The 14,784-nt window shown below is 43.9% G+C and overlaps 1 protein-coding gene across 1 annotated transcript; it reads left to right on the plus strand.

The window, feature by feature from the left end:
• The first annotated feature begins 3,927 nt into the window (after positions 1–3,927).
• LOC132593016 (vomeronasal type-2 receptor 26-like) lies at positions 3,928–12,920 on the plus strand. Its single transcript, XM_060281380.2, has 5 exons — positions 3,928–4,218; positions 5,097–5,954; positions 6,106–6,333; positions 7,258–7,384; positions 12,016–12,920. The coding sequence occupies exons 1-5, from the start codon at positions 3,928–3,930 to the stop codon at positions 12,918–12,920; spliced, it is 2,409 nt and encodes an 802-aa protein (XP_060137363.2).
• Positions 12,921–14,784: the final 1,864 nt, after the last annotated feature.

Raw genomic sequence — 14,784 nt, forward strand, 5'->3', positions numbered from 1 at the left:
TGCTTTCCTAAGCTTTTAAGCCCTTCTGATAGTGTTTCATTTGCACTGGTAGCCTTCAGAATGAATTGCCCTGCAATGCACATTTTGTGGGGCTGCCCCTGGGGCCAGCTTGGAATTTGAAGCTAGTGCAAAATGCAGTGGCTCAGTTGCTGACTGGGGCAGAATTTCAGCGTCATGTTATGGCATTATTGATGTAAGAACTGAACTGCCTGCAAATAATGTAAAGGTGCAGCTTGAGATCAGAATATTTAAAAGATGCTCTTCCCAAAGTGAACAACTGAATTTAAGGATACAATTTTCCTCATATTCAGTGTCCAACTATTCCTCTAGAAAATTAATGGGAAGACGGGACTAGTCTTGAAAGTGTATTGAGCAGAAGGATGTCAATGTCCTTGGGAAGGTGGGAATGGTCTCTTGATTCCCATGCAGTGTTTTGAAGGGAGATGGTTCAATGTTTCCATGACAGAAATCTTCAGATTAGAGAGATCTGTCAAATGGTTTTCACCAATCTCCTCTCAAAAATTACCACAGAGACCGTAAGAAACAGCCTTCATGTCTCTTCTGCAACTTCATCTCATTTCCAATATAATGTACAACCATACTTTAAACAATTTCCACCTTCGTTTTTATTCAGCTCTTAGAAAGGAGATTTCAACCTTAATAAAGGAATGATAGGAGAGTACAATGATTTTCATGACCTGTGCAAAATTATCTGTGAATCCCTTCCAAAAGAATCATGGGGGAAAGTGTGGCATTTCATGAGATGAAAAGGGGGGGGGGGGATCAGATTTTACAGAGAAATGTAGACCTAAGTTTCTAATAGCAGTGTAGCACCCTATAAGATTATGGTGAAGCTTGCAGATCTTGAAATCCAAAACTTTCATCCCCCTCAATTGCTCTGTGCTTTGATCTGAACTAGTAAATGGGATGCAAAGCATGTGCCACAACATAGACACCCTTGTATATATTCTATCTGTGGCCAGTCATGAGCAGTTCAAACTGAGGTCCAGGAAGGCTTTCCAGCCTCTTCTCTCCAGAACACACTTTATTGTCTTCCATTGGCACATGAAGATTTGTATATACAGTCAAATGCAAAGGGGAGGGGAAAGCCTGTATGTGGCTGCTTTCCCTGGAGGTCAGGGCCATTTTTGCCTTGAGAACTCCAGACGGGCACCATTCTTTGGTATGCTACATTTCCACCACTGCAAGGCCATAATTCAGTGGTGGAACATCTGCTCTGGAAGGCCCCAGGTTCAATCCTGGGCATCCCAAGGTAGGGTTAGGTGGAATCCTGCATGAGGCCCTGAAGTTTTGTGGCCAACTCAGGAGAAGGAAATACGAAGCTAGGACGAGAAACAGGTCTTATTCAGTGTAAGGCGGCTTCTCTTGTTAACCGCTTGTCATGGTGGATATTGTGGTCTAACAAAAAAGAAGAAGAAATGGAATTGGGCAGGGTCAGCATAGTATAGGAGTGTAGTAAATCTGAACTAGTAAATGGGATGCAAAGCATGTGCCACAAGATAGACAGCCTTGTAGATATTCCATCTGTGGCCAGTCATGAGCACTTCACACTGAGGCCAGGTAAGGCTTTCCAGCCTCATCTCTCCAGTACACACTTTATTGTTCTGCAATATATGACACAATAAAAATGAAACATTTTTCATACAAATTACTAAAGAAATTACTACATAAATACTTTGTTAGGACCTTCTCTTCCTTCCACATCATTTTCCGGGCTTTTAAGCCCTTCTGATAGTGTTTCATTTGCACTGGTAGCCTTCAGAATGAATTGCCACTGCAATGCACATTTTGTGGGGCTGCCCCTGGGGCTGGCTTTTGCAGCTAGTGCAAAATGCAGTGGCTCAGTTGCTGACTGGAGCAGAATTTCACCATCATGTTATGGCAGTACTGATGTAAGAACTGAACTGTCTGTTAATAAGTAAAGGTTCAGCTTGGGATCAGTATATTTAAAAGATGCTCTTCCCAAAGTGAACAACTGAATTTAAAGATGCAAATTTCCTCATATTCAGTGTCCAAATATCCCCCTAGAAGCTTAATGGGAAGAAGGGACTAGTCTTGCAAGTGTATTGAGCAGAAGGATGTCAATTTTCTTTCAACATTTGCTGGTTTGAGTTACAAAACAAAATGAATTCACTTTGACTTTCTTGCTGGTATTCACTTGTCATGGAAGACTTTGAGCAAAATGCCAGATTTCGTTCTTCTAATGCAGGCTCGTCTAACAGGTAGATCATGATCTACTGGTAGATCACTGGGTGTCAGTGGTAGATCACTGGTAGATCATTGACTCCCCCCCAAAGAAGCTCAACAACTTTGGCTCCCCTAAAGAAAGCTCAATATTTTTCCCCTGCACCCCCCAAATGTGGCTTTCCTCCTCCCGAACAGAAGGTCCACAATTTCAACCTGAACCCCCCAAAACAGGGCTTTCCTTCCTAAAAAAGGCTCAACAACCTTGACCTGAACCTAAACTAGATCACTACCAGTTTTTAACTCTGTGAGCAGATCACAGTCTCTTGGGAGTTGCCCACCCCTGCTCTAATGGATAGAGGTTACATGTAGGCCTTTTTGAGAATAAACTCACAACTCAACATGTTGTTTTTTTAATAAAAATGACCCTTGGAACTGAAACTAAATCGTTTACTGATTTTTCAACCTACAATTAATCAAATCACTATAATTTGTGCATCTTGTCAGGCCTGCACAGGCATTTCAGAAGGCATGAGAAAGCTATCAATGAACAGCCATGAAAGAGATTATATTAGATGAAACTCTGCAAAATGAAAGAAAGGAGTAGGGGCAAGAGGCAGGCATGACTTTCAATTTTCTTTCTCCCATTTTATTTTATTTTTATATTATTGGTCAGATTGGCAATCAGAGTTTGGGAAATCTCAGCTATGAGGCCAAAGCATGTGTTCATACTGTTTTGATTCTAAAATAAGGTGTGCCAATCTCTCTTGTTGTGCTGTAGTGACAGACAGGTCTCATGAAATCTATCTTAAATTAGTCAGCAGGTACTGATGGGCACAAGAGCATCCACATTTTCTGAGACGCTTGACTACAAGGATGCTGTGGTCATTCACTTTGCTTTTTCTGTTGCCTCATGTTTTGTGCAAAGCAGCTATGAGGTGCCCTGAGACTGAAACATTTCCTGTTCCCCATGAGTGGTACCAGTCAGGTGGCCTCATCATCGGTGGGATTGCTTGTCAGTTCTACTATTGCATCATTGAAGATTTATTCAAGGAAAACCCTTCACAGAATCTGTTTGATGATAATCCACAGTAAGAGACTCCCCCTCCCCTTCATTTGTGGCATTAAACCTTCCCAGTACTTTATTTAGTTTTGTGCATCCTACTAAGTTGGCAGGCAGTAAACGATGGCTTTGACCTTTTGATTAATGATAATCCTTTCTATTTTGAAAAGCAATATGGAGATGTGATTTGTACGGTATGCATAGTTTTAATTGCACCGAATGGATAGTTTTAATTGCACCAAATGGACCAACAAGAGGAAGATGATACTACTGTACCTAGTCTTGGGGCACAGACTCTTTTAATCTTCCTAGAACATATATCATGAATCAGGGACTGTTTGAGTGAATTTCTTTGAAATATTGCTGCTTTCCTGGGCCACATGCATAGAATGGTCACCTGTAAGTTAGCCAGTTTGAGTAAAAAAGAGAAAGAGGGGGAGATTGTTGTTGTCTTTTGAGGGTGGCAGGCAACTGAGAATGAAGGTCAAACAAGACATAATACAGAGATGTATGATATATATTTATTATTTTAGAGCCACCATAAAAGACAAAGTTAGTTCAATATAAATCGGTTTGAGACAGAAATGGCCATTTGTTTTGTCTACTTCCTGCATTGTACAATTCTCCTCTGAAATTTTTAAACTGACCTCATTTGCAGCATGGTAACAAAATTCTACCAGCACATCCTGGCCTTGGCATTTGCTGTAAAAGTGATAAATGAGAATCCCAACCTCTTGCCCAATGTCACCCTGGGGTTCCACATCTACGACAGCTATTATGATGCAAGGATTACATATCGTAACACTTTGGACCTGCTCTTTAAAATGCATAGATTTGCTCCCAACTACAAATGTGACTCACAGAAAAACCTCATAGCCATCATCGGAGGACTTAGCTCTGATACCTCTTTCCATATGGCTGATACTTTAAGGCTCTACAAGATTCCACAAGTAGGTTTTATGCATAGGGACATGATCAACCCCTCCCCAACAAATCTCACTTTTCTCTTACCATTCCGAAAATGATTTTGAGATTCAGAATGTGAATATGACTGATCCTGAAGCACTAGAAGCTACAATGTCTATCAGAAACATAGATTACTCCTTAACAGTAGAGATTACTACACTAGTGAATGCAGAGAGCATTCAGCACCTTGGACACTTCCAACACAAGCACCCTGTTGTTTAGTCGTGTCTGACTCTTCCTGACCCCATGGAACAGATCATGTCAGGCACTCCTGTCTTCCACTGCCTCCCGCAGTTTGGTCAGACTCATGTTCGTAGCTTCGGCCCAACCATCTGCAACACACACACATACAGCACTTTGAGTATGTGAACTGCAGTTCTTCAACCCATATAGATCAAACATAACTGTTATGTCTTCCTCTGCCATGTGCATTGTGCATCTTATACATGATTCCCAACAGTTGAACTAGAGTAGCATTCGGTTGGTGCATTGAGGAATTTGGCCAGCCTATCGGACATGGCAAAGATTTCTCTAGGGTTAATCCAACTAGTGCGGCTTCTCCCGAATCCTAAATTTTCACAGAGTAATTCCACAATAGGATTGCACTCTACAAATGAAACAAAAGGGACATTTCTGACAAGACATAAATACTTTATGAAATAAAATATCCAGAAATTGGAAAATGTCGCCACAGCTCTTGAATATTCAGCTGGAAGCATCCTTCAGTTTCACTGTCTGGAAACCTCAAAATTGCAGCAACAAAAATTGTTCATCAAACATGTCTTGAATGAAGACAGACCACATGCTCAAAATAATTGTTTATACTTAGGTAGCATTATTATGTCTGTTCTTTTCCTTGTAGCTTGCATATGGCTCATTTCCCCAAGAGGAGAGTGAAATAGATAACTTCCTTTCCTTTTACCGCATGGTGCCCAATGAAGCTCATCAGTACATGGCAATCATCAATTTGCTCCAGCGTTTTGGATGGACATGGGTTGGACTCTTTGTTACTGATGATGAAGGAGGAGAAAAATTCTTGCAGGCCCTGGAGCAATTGCTCTACCAGCATGGAATCTGCTCAGCCTTCACACAAAGAATGGGAAAAATTGCTCGTTTTGATATGTCGGGCGAAATTTTTCAGTTGCTTGATAGGTATTATGTGAGTCTCACAAATGACAAAGCCAATGCATTCATCGTCTATGGAGACTCTCAGACATTGACCTGGCTGAGATCTGTTACGTTTCTACGAGATCCTGAAAATAAGGAAAGCTTAACATTGAGAAAAGTGTGGATCATGACAACTCAAATTGATTTCGTATTATTGAGTTTTCAAAAGTCTTGGGATCTTGAGCTCTTTCAAGGTGCCATTTCCTTCACCATTCACTCAAAAGAGCTTCTCGAGTTCCATGAATTTCTTCAGAGGATAAAACCTTACTGGAATCCAGGCGATGGTTTTCTCAAGGACTTCTGGGAGCAAGCATTTGACTGTCCATTTCCAGATCTGGTCATGCAAGATACTGAAACATGTACAGGGGAGGAGAAGTTAGAGGGTCTTCCTGGCCATCTGTTTGAAATGGACATGACTGGCCACAGCTACAGTATCTACAATGCTGTCTTTGTTTTGGCTCATGCTTTGCATGCAATTTATTCGTACGGATCAAAGCACAGAGGAATGGCAGGAGACAAAAGGTTTGAACCTCAAGATCTGCAGCCTTGGCAGGTAACATGTTGCAAACAATATATTATTTCAGTGAGTCAATTACTCGAAGGCCAGACATCAAGAGATAAGATTTATGAAAAAAGGTCATTGTTTAGTCTTGGTCTGCATTTTTATATATGTTCCTTTTTTCCCCTTTTTCTCTTTGAATTAGCTCCACTATTTTCTGCAAGACATTTTATTTAACAACTCAGCAGGAGAAACAATATCCTTTAATGAAAAAAGGGAAATGAGAGGCGGATTTGACATCACAAACATGATCACCTTCCCAAACAAGTCCTTCTTTCGAATGAAAGTTGGATGTGTTGATCCTGATGCTCTTGAAGGAGAAGCATTCATCATTCATGAAGATATGCTTGTATGGCACAGAGGTTTTAATCAGGTCTCTATTCTAGGAATCTGTCTCCACTGTTCTTATGATGTGTTCTTTGGGTGTGAGGAAATTCCATTTTCTTTAACACTGCTGTTTGTATCTGATAGGGCAGAGGAAAAATGTGGCTTTCTAGCACATTCAAATTTGATGCAGCTTTGAACTGCCTAGGGGAGTGGGAACCCTGCAGATCTGTAGAAGTAATGTTTTCATTTATATTTACTATACCTTCCATATATAAAAAGCAAATATTTGGCATATCCAAATGAAATTGCTTCATAGCTGCCCATTCTCTAATCTCTCTTTCTATCTGGCCACATGACCCGGAAACTGTCTGCAGACAAACGCCAGCTCCCTCGGCCTATAGAGCGATATGAGCGCTGCAACCCCAGAGTCGTCCGCGACTGGATCTAACGGTCAGGGGTCCTTTTAATCTTTAATAGATCCAATATGAAAGGTCTCGAGTTCAATCCCTTGCATCCCCAGGCAGGGTTAAAATGAAGTCCTGGTGAGATGTTTTTCAATTGTTTTGCAGCATTTTGCAAAAAAAAAAGTGCATTTTGTTGAGCCCCCAATCTGTGTGGCTTACCTGTCAAACCAGGTGCCTTACCTGTCATCGCAATCAATGAATGCAAAACTTTGGCACAGGTTTGGAGTGGATTGGACAGTATTAGATTTGGGGTGACAAGTGTAGCACCTTGTTGGGGAATTCAGACAGTGTTTGGAAGGCACTGCAAAATCTGGGGTTTTGCTGCAGAATGATTGCAAAGTTTGTCATAGGTTTGGAGGGAATCCAAATAAGGGGGTTCATAGTTAATGCTGCTGCGTATGGCAGCTATTTATATTAAACTTTGCTGAGGAGTGAACTCCATTAAGAGAAGTCAAATAAGCAATTAGTTTCTCTGATCTTCTAAAAGGCTTTTCTGCTATGGATAGGTGATTCCCCTTTCACTATGTAATGACCACTGCCACCCTGGGAATCAGAAGAAAAAGAAAGAAGGGGAAAAGTTTTGTTGCTATGGTTGTGTTCCATGTCCAGAAGGGGAAATTTCAAACCAGATTGGTGAGTTATGTAGAAATCATATTTTTCATCCCTAGGGCCGGTGCGTCCATTTAGGCGGTCCATTTAGGCGGTTGGAGGATGGATGGCGGCTAACAGATTGAGATTGAATCCTGACAAGACAGAAGTACTGTTTTTGGGGGACAGGAGGCGGGCGGGTGTGGAGGACTCCCTGGTCCTGAATGGGTTAACTGTGCCCCTGAAATACCAGGTGTGCAGCCTGGGAGTCATTTTAGACTCACAGCTGTCCATGGAGGCACAGGTCAACTCTCTGTCCAGGGCAGCTGTTTATCAGCTCCATCTGGTACGCAGGCTGAGTCCCTACCTGCCCACTGACTGTCTCTCCAGAGTGGTGCATGCTCTAGTTATCTCTCGCTTGGACTACTGCAATGCGCTCTACGTGGGGCTACCTTTGAAGGTGACCGAGAAACTACAACTAATCCAGAATGCGGCAGCTAGACTGGTGACTGGGAGCGGCCGCCAAGACCACATAACACCGGTCCTAAAAGACCTACATTGGCTCCCAGTACGTTTCCGAGCACAATTCAAAGTGTTGGTGTTGACCTTTAAAGCCCTAAATGGCCTCGGTCCGGTATACCTGAATGAGCGTCTCCACCCCCATCGTTCTGCCCAGAGACTGAGATCCAGCTCCGAGGGCCTTCTGGCGGTTCCCTTGCTACGAGAAGCCAAGTTACAGGGAACCAGGCAGAGGGCCTTCTCGGTAGTGGCACCCGCCCTGTGGAATGCCCTCCCACTAGAGGTCAAAGAGAACAACAATTACCAGACCTTTAAAAGGCATCTCAAGGCAGCCCTGTTTCCTTTGAAGCCGCGAGGGAGGGAAACAGAGCCCTCCCTTACGGTTCGCCCCAAAGCAGCGGGGCTGAAAAGGAGCTAAGTGTCTCCCGCGCAGCCCTGCTCCTCCAAAACAAGCCGTGAGGGAGAGAAACGGAGCCCTCCTTCAAGGCTTCAAGGCCAGCTTCTGCCTGCTCAGCCCCGCTGCTTTGGGGCGAACTGCGAGGGAGGGCTCTGTTTCCTTCCCTTGCACCTTCCTTTGAAGCTGTGGGGAAGGGAAACGGAGCCCTCCTTCAAGGCTTTGAAGCAGTGAAGCTGGTCTTGAAGCCTTGAAGGAGGGCTCCGTTTCTCTCCCTCACGGCTTGTTTTGGAGCAGCGGGGCTGTGCAGGAGACACTTAGGGCGAGCGGCAAGCGGCGAGGGAAGGCTCTGTCTGGGCCTCTTTCCCTCCCCCCCACCCCACAGTGAGCCGGGGAGAAGGGAGACATGGCCGCCCCTGCAAGAGGTGGCGACAGGATCAGTGCCCCAAAAGCACTCCTTTCGGGGCTCTCATTCCGCCGCCGCCTCTCGCAAGAGCAGGCTTCCTCCCCCCTCTCTCTTTATTTCTCTTTCGCCCTTCTCTCTCTCTCTCTCTCCCCTACCCACACCTTCCTTCCTTCCTTCCTTCCTTCCTTCCTTCCTTCCTTCCTTCCTTCCTTCCTTCCTTCCTTCCCTCCCTCCCTCCCTCTCTCTTCCCTCCCTTTCTCTCGCTATTTCCCTCTCACCCCCTCCTCCCTCCCTCCCTCCCTCCCTCCCTCTCTCTCTCTCTCTCTCTCTCTCTCTCTCTCTCTCTTTCCCTCTCACCCCTCCTCCCCCTGCACCTTTGAAGGGCCACCTTTGCAAGGAAACACTTGACCCACCCCCTACCCCTAACAGGATTCCCAAGGCTCCTGCTTCAGCTCTTCACCCCCCCCCCCCAGGAGCCCTTCAACCCCTACCTGGCTGGGAGCCCAGGGGGGCGATCCAGAGCGCCACAGGCAGGCTCTGGGTGGCATCTGGCCAGAGACGACATGTCATGCCTGTTCCCAAGGATGAGGCACAGAGGAATCTGCCAGATCCTGGGCCAGTCCATCTCCCTCACTGCAGCCAACACTGGTTGGCAGCAACAGCCCTCCAGCTTTCAGCCCTGCCTGGAGTTGCTGCCAGGGAATAGCTGCCAGGATTCCTGCATTGCAGGGGGTTGGGCTAGATGACTGATGCAGCTGTGTGTGTGTGTGTGTGTGTGTGTGTGTGTGTGTGTGTGTGTGCCTTGTGGGTCTTTCATCCCCTGCAAGAGAAAGCCCTCCCCATCAAGCCAAGGGCAACCCTTTTGCTGGGGGCACCTGCTAGAGCTCTGAAACCTGCTGTCCAAATAAATCCCCTCTCCCCAAGCCTCCCTCTTGAGCAGCCACAGACAGACCCCCGTGAAGAGGAGCCTCCTTCCATGGCTGCCCCAACCCAACCTCTTCCCGAACCCCAGATGCTGAGCTTTCATTTTTTTAAAAAAGGTCTCTAGTCCTCCCAGAGAACTTTGGAACTCCCTGCCTCGGGAAGCTAGATGGGCTCCCTCCTTGCTGGCAGATGGGAACTGACTGTGTTTTGAGGAAAGGGTCGGCGCTGTGGTATTTTTATTGTTGCTATTATCACTATTTCTAATAGATCTTTTCAATACATTGTTTTAATTCTATTTGTGTTTAATAACTTTTTAATGATTATCTTTTCCATGATTTCCATGATTTCCATGATGTGTAAAGTGGCTCTGAGTTCCAGTTTGGGGGAAAGGCAGGCAACAACAACAACAACAACAACAACAACAACAACAACGTTATGAAACAAAACCTGCAGGCAGCCTCTAGGACTAGGTGGTTTCTGTGACATGCGCCCAGCGCCTGTGTACCTATCAAGTCCTTCCCAGCTGCTGAGTGAAGGGAGGATTGTGATTGATGACTGAGCTGCTTGGACACCAGACTAGAGGGCTCTGGTGGCAGTGCAAACATGCCCCAAAACACTGTGAAGTGGCCTATGATGAGCTCAAAAGAATTCTTAAAATCACATTTCAAAAAAAAAAACCTGAAGCCTTCCTATTAGCGATAATTGGTGATGAGATCCCTATGAAGGTACACAACTTATTTCTTTATGCAACAGCAGTGGCCAGAATAGCATAAATTGGATAGAAAGAGAAAGCCCAACCAAAGAGAAACAACGGCTGCACAAATTGACAGACTTCACAGAACTTGCAAATATAGTAGCCCAAGTAAGGAATCAGAATGGGGAAAAATACAAAGGGGAAATAGTTACAGGTAGGTAGCCGTGTTTGTCTGTGGTATGAGCTTTCGTGTGCATGCACACTTCTTCAGATACACGGGTGAATAGGATAGTTTTGGGGATTTTTTTAAAAAAAATATACTAAAATCAATTTACAAGCAGGGGTATTCCTATGAACAACAGTTAAATACAGGGAGGGATCAGAAGAGGGAAAGTAGGGTGGACTAATAAACTTTATATGATGCAGCAACGTTCAATATACCATGGAAGGTCAGGTTGGAAAGTCTGCACAGAAATTATGTATGATGGTAAAGTATGATGTGTAAATAAGAAAAATGGGAAATGCATAAACAATTTTTAAAAAGGGCTTTCTGGGGTTCTGAAGAGCTGTTGTTTCCCCTATACCTTTTAATGTACTTTCCCCATTAGTGTTTCATTTTCTAGGCAGAAATTCCATAGGTTAAACCTTTTCTCCCTATGGCAATGCCATTTTGAGGAAAGTTTTGGCATGGTGGTTCTCCCCCTCATTCTGTGTTGTGCCACACCTCCCCTAACCCCACTCATGGCAACTAATTTGTGACTGGACCCTCCCTCCCTCCTTCCCTCACCCTCCCTCTCTCTCTCTTTCATCCCTTCCTTCCTTGTTTTCCTTCCTTCTTTCCTTCTCTCGCTCTTCCACCTCCCTCCCCACCCTGCACTATTATTCTGTGGTAGCAGGACTGCCACTGCTTTGGAACATGTAGCAGAGATCATGCTTACAAGGAACAGGTTGGATGTGAAATACATCTGTGTTTGAAATATGATTGGCGGAGGGGGGGAGCGCCAGAAGGTGATATTGCCTAGGGCGCAAAAAACCCTAGCACCGGCCCTGTTCATCCCACAAAGAGACTGGCCAAAGGGGGAGGGGGAGTTGGGGCACATGATAAAAATGCCTAAAATGCAAGGCATTGAGAAATTGGATAAAAAGGAAAAATTACAGTTCTCTTAATACTAGAGCTTGGGGGCATCTAAGGAATTTGTGTGTTGGGTGATTCAGAATGAGCAAAATAAAGTTAACTTCTTTATGAAGTACTTGATAAAACTATGGTCAGTGATGGGCACAAATTTGACGGCTTCAAAGGAGGATTAGACAAACTCATGTAGGATAAGGCTATCAGTGGCTTTGAGCTCAGATGAATTTGCTGGGCCTTCATGCTCAAAGGCTGTATTTTTTCCAAATACCAGTTTCTGGGAAGTGTGGGGGATGGGGAAGACATCTGTTTCATTCAGGTCCTGCTTGCAAGCTTCCCATAGGAATCTAGTTGGCCAGGAAGCTGGATGAAATGGGCCATTGACTCTTATCTACTTATCCCAAAGACAGTTTGAAGGATTTCGACTCAGCTATTATCAACTTAGCAGACAACCTATGATAACCTTAAGAATGAGGGAGAACAAAGCATTTATATATAAACACCAAAACACATGGATCCAATAGATTGAATTTCATGTCACCAAAGTGGTCACATGGAAGACAAAATACTGTTGAATTAATATTGAAATTTGACCTTGTTTATTTTTCAGATATGAATGACTGCTTCAGATGCCCAAATGCTCAGTATCCAAACAAGAACAAAACTGCCTGCACTGAGAAAATGATTACTTTCCTTTCTTATGAAGAACCTTTAGGGATCAGTTTAGCATCATTTGCCCTTTCTTTCTTCCTCTTCACTGCTTTGGTTCTAGGAACATTCATTATGTACAAAGACACTCCCATAGTCAAAGCCAACAATCGGGACCTCACCTACTCTCTCCTTGTCTCTCTCCTGCTCTGCTTCCTCTCTTCCTTGTTATTTCTGGGTGAACCTAGCAAAGTCTCCTGCCTCCTCCGGCAACCAACGTTTGGCATCATCTTCTCAATGGCTGTTTCTTGTGTGTTGGCCAAAACTGTCACTGTAGTTCTAGCTTTCATGGCTACCAAGCCAGGGTCCAAGCTAAGGAAGTGGATAAGAAAAAGACTGACAAATTCCATTGTCTTTTCCTGTTCTCTTATTCAATCAATTATCTGTACTGTGTGGTTGATGACATCTCCCCCATTCCCTGAACTGGACATGCACTCTTTAACAGAAGAAATCATTGTGCAATGTAATGAAGGCTCAGTCACCATGTTCTATTGTGTCCTGGGCTACATGTTCCTCTTGGCCATTGCCAGCTTCGTTGCCGCATTTGCTGCCCGCAAGTTACCTGACAGTTTTAATGAAGCCAAGTTCATTACCTTCAGCATGTTGCTCTTTTGCAGTGTTTGGCTGTCTTTTTTGCCAGCCTACCTGAGCACAAGAGGTAAACACATGTTGGCTGTGGAGATCTTTTCCATTTTGTCCTCCAGTGCTGGGTTATTGGGCTGCATCTTTGCCCCTAAATGCTACATCATCATTCTGAGGCCTGAGCTGAACAACAGAGAACAACTTATTAAAAAATGTACTAAATAAATATTGTTTTCCCCCTCACTCTGGTAAATTATTTCCATACACTCAAAACATTTGCCATATATACAATACTGGGATTATACAAACCCCTCTGACTTCCCCCCATCTCACTCTGGTTTCCATAACAATCCTGCTAATGTTTCTAAATAGCTACAGTACAGTGGTTTTTAAGGTACTCAACAAAATTTTCCCGTTCTTGCTTACAAATTTTATCATCTTGATGTCTGTTCTCTACAGTCATCTTTACGATTTCAGCAAAATTTTCATTTTGATAATCCACTCTTATTTTGTTAGGACCTTCTCTTCCTTCCACATGCTTTTCCTAGGCTTTTAAGCCCTTCTGATAGTGTTTCATTTGCACTGGTAGCCTTCAGAATGAATAGTCCCTGCAATGCACAAATTGTGGGGCTGCCCCTGCGGCTGGCTTTTGCAGCTAGTGCAAAATGCAGTGGCTCAGTTGCTGACTGGAGCAGAATTTCACCATCATGTTATGGCATTACTGATGTAAGAACTGAACTGCCTGTTAATAAGTAAAGGTTCAGCTTGGGATCAGTATATTTAATAGATGCTCTTCCCAAAGTGAACAACTGAATCTAAGGATACAATTTTCCTCATATTCAGTGTCCAACTATCCCTCTAGAAGCTTAATGGGAAGAAGGGACTAGTCTTGAAAGTGTATTGAGCCGATGGAAGTCAATTTTCTTTCAACATTTGCTGCTTTGAGTTATAAAACAAAATGGATTCAATTTGACTTTCGCTGGTATTCACTTGTCATGGAAAAATTTGAGCTAAATGCCACATTTTGTTCTTCTAATGCAGGCTCGTCTAACAGGTAGATCATGATCTACCGGTAGATCACTGGATATCAGTGGTAGATCACTGGCTCCCCCCCAAAAGAAGCTCAACAACTTTGTTTTTTTTATATATATAATATTTTATTAATTTTATAAAGACAACACATACACAACATATACCATAAATTCTGTCCCTTCATTTTCCCTCCACCCACAAGACCACTTCTGCCACCAGTGATACCCATGGGCATTGAGAAACAAAGGGGTCCATTTTTCAAGCTGGGCTTAACCTCCCCCCTCCTTCCTCCCCCCTCATCCCCCCCCTGCCACTGAGAGGACAGAGGCGGAGGAGCTCTGGGGTTTGGCTTATCCCCCAGCTAATTCTTCATTATAATTCAACAACAACAAAAAAAGAAGAAGAAAAAAAGGCATAAAAAAAAGAAAAGAAGAAAAAAAAGAAAAAGAGAGAAAACAAAAACTTTGTGGCTTCCACGATTCTCTTCCTCCTGGAATTCCTAGCTTCTTCAATTAGTTTTGGCGAGTTTCCTAATCTAATTCAAAATCTAATTCTTATTATATTAACTCAATCCTCCTCCTTCTTCATGCTGCCCCCCTCCGAGTCCCGTCCTGCCACTAGGGTGACCCGAGGGGTTCAGCAGTCAAAAGGTTCCATTTTTGAGTCTGGGTTTCCTTCCACCCCTCCCTCCCCCCTCCAGACACCCCCTGTCACTGGATGCCAAGAGTAGAGAGAGGGAGACAGGCAGTTCTCTACCCAGACCCGTCTCTAGTCACCAAAAACATTTAAAAACAAACTTTAACATGTTTCCCAGGCCATTCTTCTACCCCTCCAGAAAACTCTTAACCCTAAACTTTTTTTATCTCTCCCCCCCTCCCAATGTCCCTTCCCCCCCATTGGATCAGCATACCATTTAGCAGGCCAAGATTCAGACACCGTTATTCATCAACACAAAAAAAACCTTAAACTAAAATTTTCACCCCACACCAATCCTTTCTCACATCCACTTCCAGACCTTTGCACCCCCCTCTTCCTGCCTATCCCTCCCTTCACCAAC

This window comes from Zootoca vivipara, chromosome 12, assembly GCF_965207765.1.
Source record: "Zootoca vivipara chromosome 12, rZooViv2.hap1.1, whole genome shotgun sequence".
NCBI classification, from domain to species: Eukaryota; Metazoa; Chordata; class Lepidosauria; order Squamata; family Lacertidae; genus Zootoca; species Zootoca vivipara.

Excerpts from the sequence above, each read along its gene's own strand:
- LOC132593016 (XM_060281380.2), top strand. The coding sequence starts at position 3,928 with ATGGTAACAAAATTCTACCAGCACATCCTGGCCTTGGCATTTGCTGTA. Across the intron at positions 4,219-5,096 it reads GGCTCTACAAGATTCCACAA|CTTGCATATGGCTCATTTCC; the intron begins GTAGGTTTTATG and ends TTTTCCTTGTAG. Across the intron at positions 6,334-7,257 it reads GGCACAGAGGTTTTAATCAG|GTGATTCCCCTTTCACTATG; the intron begins GTCTCTATTCTA and ends TGCTATGGATAG.